The 3,976-nt window shown below is 40.5% G+C and overlaps 1 protein-coding gene across 2 annotated transcripts in view; it reads left to right on the top strand.

Annotated features, from left to right (window-relative positions):
- The window catches only part of gpr78a (G protein-coupled receptor 78a), a 5,273-nt gene extending 1,827 nt beyond the window's left edge, over positions 1-3,446 (top strand). Inside the window, exons 3-4 of one of the 2 annotated variants that reach the window (XM_029437133.1) lie at positions 2,706-2,838; positions 3,000-3,446. In XM_029437133.1, coding sequence (XP_029292993.1) covers positions 2,706-2,838; positions 3,000-3,080 — 214 coding nt within the window. In that variant the 3' untranslated portion in view covers positions 3,081-3,446. Of the gene's footprint in view, positions 1-2,705 lie in introns of both variants that reach the window. The other variant, XM_029437127.1, reaches the window with a different exon arrangement.
- Positions 3,447-3,976: the final 530 nt, after the last annotated feature.

Genomic DNA, 3,976 nt, shown 5'->3' with positions numbered 1-3,976 from the left:
TTTCTCACAATATAAAAGAGTGTTGGTTCAACAAAATTGAATAAACACCTCTCCAACACAAAATGTCAACATGATACTAAAGTAATATTCATACAGGCGTATTAGGCCTACAACACATTTAATTATACTGTGCACTTGTTCATATCCATGCATCTGTGAGTTGCTGGTGCCCACCCAGCTAACAGCTGCTTCACTCAATTACAACATTTAAGTAACCAGCTTACATTAATCATCTTAAATGTATAGATTATTTAAAATATATATTATAGCAGCTAATAAAGATTGCTAATCAATCAGACACCATCATACCTGACATACTAGTGGAAAAACTGTCAAGCCTAGGCTTCCCCCCCATCATATGCGCCTGGATAAACAATTTCCTAACAGACCGTCCTCAGACAGTGAAAATAGGCCCTTATTGCTCCTCCACCCGCACCCTCAGCACTGGCTCCCTGCAGGGCTGCGTGCTGAGCCCTCTACTCTACACACGACTGCTCTCCCATTCACCCCTCCAACTCCATTATAAAATTTGCAGATGACACCACTGTGGTCGGCCAAATATATAAGGGAGACGACGAGATCCTGAAGCTGTCTGCGTGGTGTTCAGCTAACAACCTATATCTGAACACAAGCAAAACAAAAGAAATCATCATAGACTTCAGAAAACACCGTCCAGAACCCGCCCCCCTTCACCTCAATGGAGAGAGAGTGGAGAGGGTCCCCACATTTAAGTTCCTGAGGGTTCAAATTTTGGAGAGGGTTCCTGAGGGTTCCTGAGGGTGCTACGGAGGAACAGACTGAACAAGAAGATGGTGGTGTCCTTCTACCGGGCGACCATCGAGAGCGTGCTGTCATACTCCATCTCTGTGTGGTATGCTGGATGTTCAGCTGCCGACAAGAAAGCCCTGCAGAGAGTGATTAGGATGGCAGAGAAAACCATTGGCTGCCCCCTGCCCTCTCTGGAACACATATCCACCTCCCGCTGCCTCAGGAGAGCAAACAAAATAATAAAGGACAGCTCTCACCCAGGTCACAGACTGTTCTCTCTCCTGTCTTCTGGGAGAAGATACAGGAGCTTCAAATCACAGACACACAGACTAAAAAACAGTGTCTACCCCTGGGCCGTCAGGCTGCTTAACCACCACACCTAATGCAATAACCACAACCATCTTCACACACATTCACACTCTGATTGCACTTTTAAAAAGTATAAATTATTTTTATATAAATATTTTTAACTATTTATTCCCCCATATGATTGCTTATGTTGTCTGTCCTACTGCCGTGTTTTTCATGTTCTGTATGTCTTTGTATTTTTTGCACACTGAGACAGAGTGGCACTCTGAATCTTGTACTTTTGTATAATGACAATAAAAGGCTTTAACTTTAACTTAACTTAATCCAGACATAATGGCCCTTGGAAGCCCATTTTTGCTACTTAAAATATTTTTTCATAATCATGAGAAAATAAGTAATAATTATGAAATACATTCACATAATTATGATTATTTTTTCCCCCCAAATCTTTGTATTGATATTTCTGCAGACACAGACAGCAAAGTCAGTTCATCAAATGCAGGACATGGCAAGGTGAACCGCCGGCCCTACCACCACCACAGTTGGACATGGTCACACACACACACATACACACACAATAATAATAATAATAATAATAATAATAATAATAATAATAATAATAATAATTATATATATATATATATATATTAGGGCTGTCCATCGATTAAAAAAATGAATCTAAATTAATCGCATATATCAATATTTGCTGTGAGAAGCATTTCAAAACATTCAAATGGGTTTTGGAAGATGAGTGAATCAATGAGTAGCATTATAAACTTAAAGGTCAACATGTCTTTTATTTCAATACTATTTATCCTATATCTTGTTTGCCACAATTATCTTAAGACAACACAGACCAACAGTTTGACATAAAGTGCAATTTAAAATCTGGCATAAAACCTTTCATTGCACAATAAACAATATCTTGTGGCGGCTTAAAAGTTGTGTCATTTGAATCATGTGTAAAGCCTCAGTTAACCCCCTGTCCTCTACCTCCTGCAGTCCATTGCAATACATTCCGTGATGGAGTTGTTAATGTGTCTCAGGTAGACCGACTCATGCTGCGTCTGAACGCCTGATCGAGAGATGACGAGACGGGTCACTCACTTTAGCATCAGCGGCGGTGCTAGCTAGCTCCGAGCTGCTACGTGCTTTGCGTTGAGGTGATAGTTCAGCTTGAAGTTCTCCGATGGTTCGAACATTCTTTGCTGCAGGAATCTCACAGAACAGAGCATCAACAGTTACATCCGGGAGTTTATTAATGTAAACTTTCCATTCACTGGGCCAAGTAACGTTTTCTCATCCACTTCATCATGTTGACAAGGCTGCTGTGGCCGCGTCGCGTCTGTGACGTAAAGAGTCAAGGGGCCTTAATCTGCGTTCATTTTGTTGTCACGTTATTTTTTCTGTGATTAATTAATCGAAATTAACGCGTAAAAAAAAATATATATATATATATAATAAATAAAATAAAATTAGGCATAAAGTGGAATGAGAGGGTGAGCAACTAAACATATCATTATTTCTTAATTATGACTTATCATCACATAATATTCAGAGTTTGTAGATTTTCTTCAAGTGTGTGACAGAAACTGAATTGACTTGTTCTTCTTGTCTTCCTCCTGCAGGTTGGTGGAGTTGTTTCCCTCTGTGCACATCCCCCAGTACTGGGGCATGATCACCAAATGCTTGTCCTACGCCAAGACCTCCAGCGACCCTTTTGTATACTGCCTGCTGCGGCAGCAGTACAGGAAGGTCCTGGTTAGTATCATCAGCCGGTTTCTGAGAAAGAATCACTACTTGCTGTCTGTCCACAGCGCCAGCAGCACGCTGGACACCACAGATGACAACTGCATTACCAGTATCACCTGAGCTTCATGTGCAAATATTTATATGATTCAACAACTGCATCCCTCCTGCAGGACGGTCAGAGGCCAGGGTCTCTGAAGACCAGCAGTCCTGCAGATTCAAGGGAGTCAGTGTCTTGCACATGGACACTTTAACACGGGGGTGGACCACAGTGAAGTCCACTGGGAGAACTGTGAAGGACACATACCAATGTGTCATCAATGAGAGCACACTCAGCCTCTGATGTGTCCTGAAGGCCTCTGCCGCCTGCACAGACTGTTTTCACAGTTTGCCTGCTGAGGTATCGCCAAGAATGACACAGTCCATGAAGCCCACAGCACCATGTTCATTACTATCATCAATATAAATGTAGGGTTGCAGAAACATGGAATTTGTTACGAAGTGATCTTGGAAAAATGGTCATTCTGATGAATGTATTGAAGCTAATAATAAAGTATTTTAATTATGTTTAAAAATAGGATGTGTACAGCAACAATTAAACGATTAAAGAATAAAAACAATTGCCACAAACGCACTATGAGTCCGTTATATACATACAAGTGAAAAACCAGTAGATTCTAGTAAAATGGTGATAGATAGTTTAAATTATAGTTGTGTTGTTGCTATGGTTCCCAACGTTTTTGCTCGTGATCTTTAATCACATGAGCTGTGTGCAATTCCAACAAAATGAGAGTCATCTGAAGAATGCCTGAAGAGGCGAAAGTATCCAGCCTGGTCTCACCAAATGGTGTCAATTTCTTAAGTATTTTCACTTGTTATTGCAACGCATTTTTAGCTTTTCACGTGTCATTTCCACCCAGAAGACCGGTGTTTGTGTCCCGTGTGAAACCATAAGTCAACCGCTGATTTATTTACATTTACTAGTCAATTTACCGGTATGTACGTAACTAAATATATATAACGAACGTCTTTCTTTTAACCCGAATCATGATATTATTCCTAAACATAACCAAGTATTTTATAACCACGTGTTTAAAACATCGAGTGTGCATCCATATGTGTCAGATCAGGAATGAGAACTGCGCTATAT

Source organism: Cottoperca gobio, chromosome 1 (genome assembly GCF_900634415.1).
Source record: "Cottoperca gobio chromosome 1, fCotGob3.1, whole genome shotgun sequence".
NCBI lineage: Eukaryota > Metazoa > Chordata > Actinopteri > Perciformes > Bovichtidae > Cottoperca > Cottoperca gobio.
The sequence above is the reverse complement of the archived record's forward strand: the minus strand, read 5'-3'. Positions and strand labels throughout refer to the sequence as shown.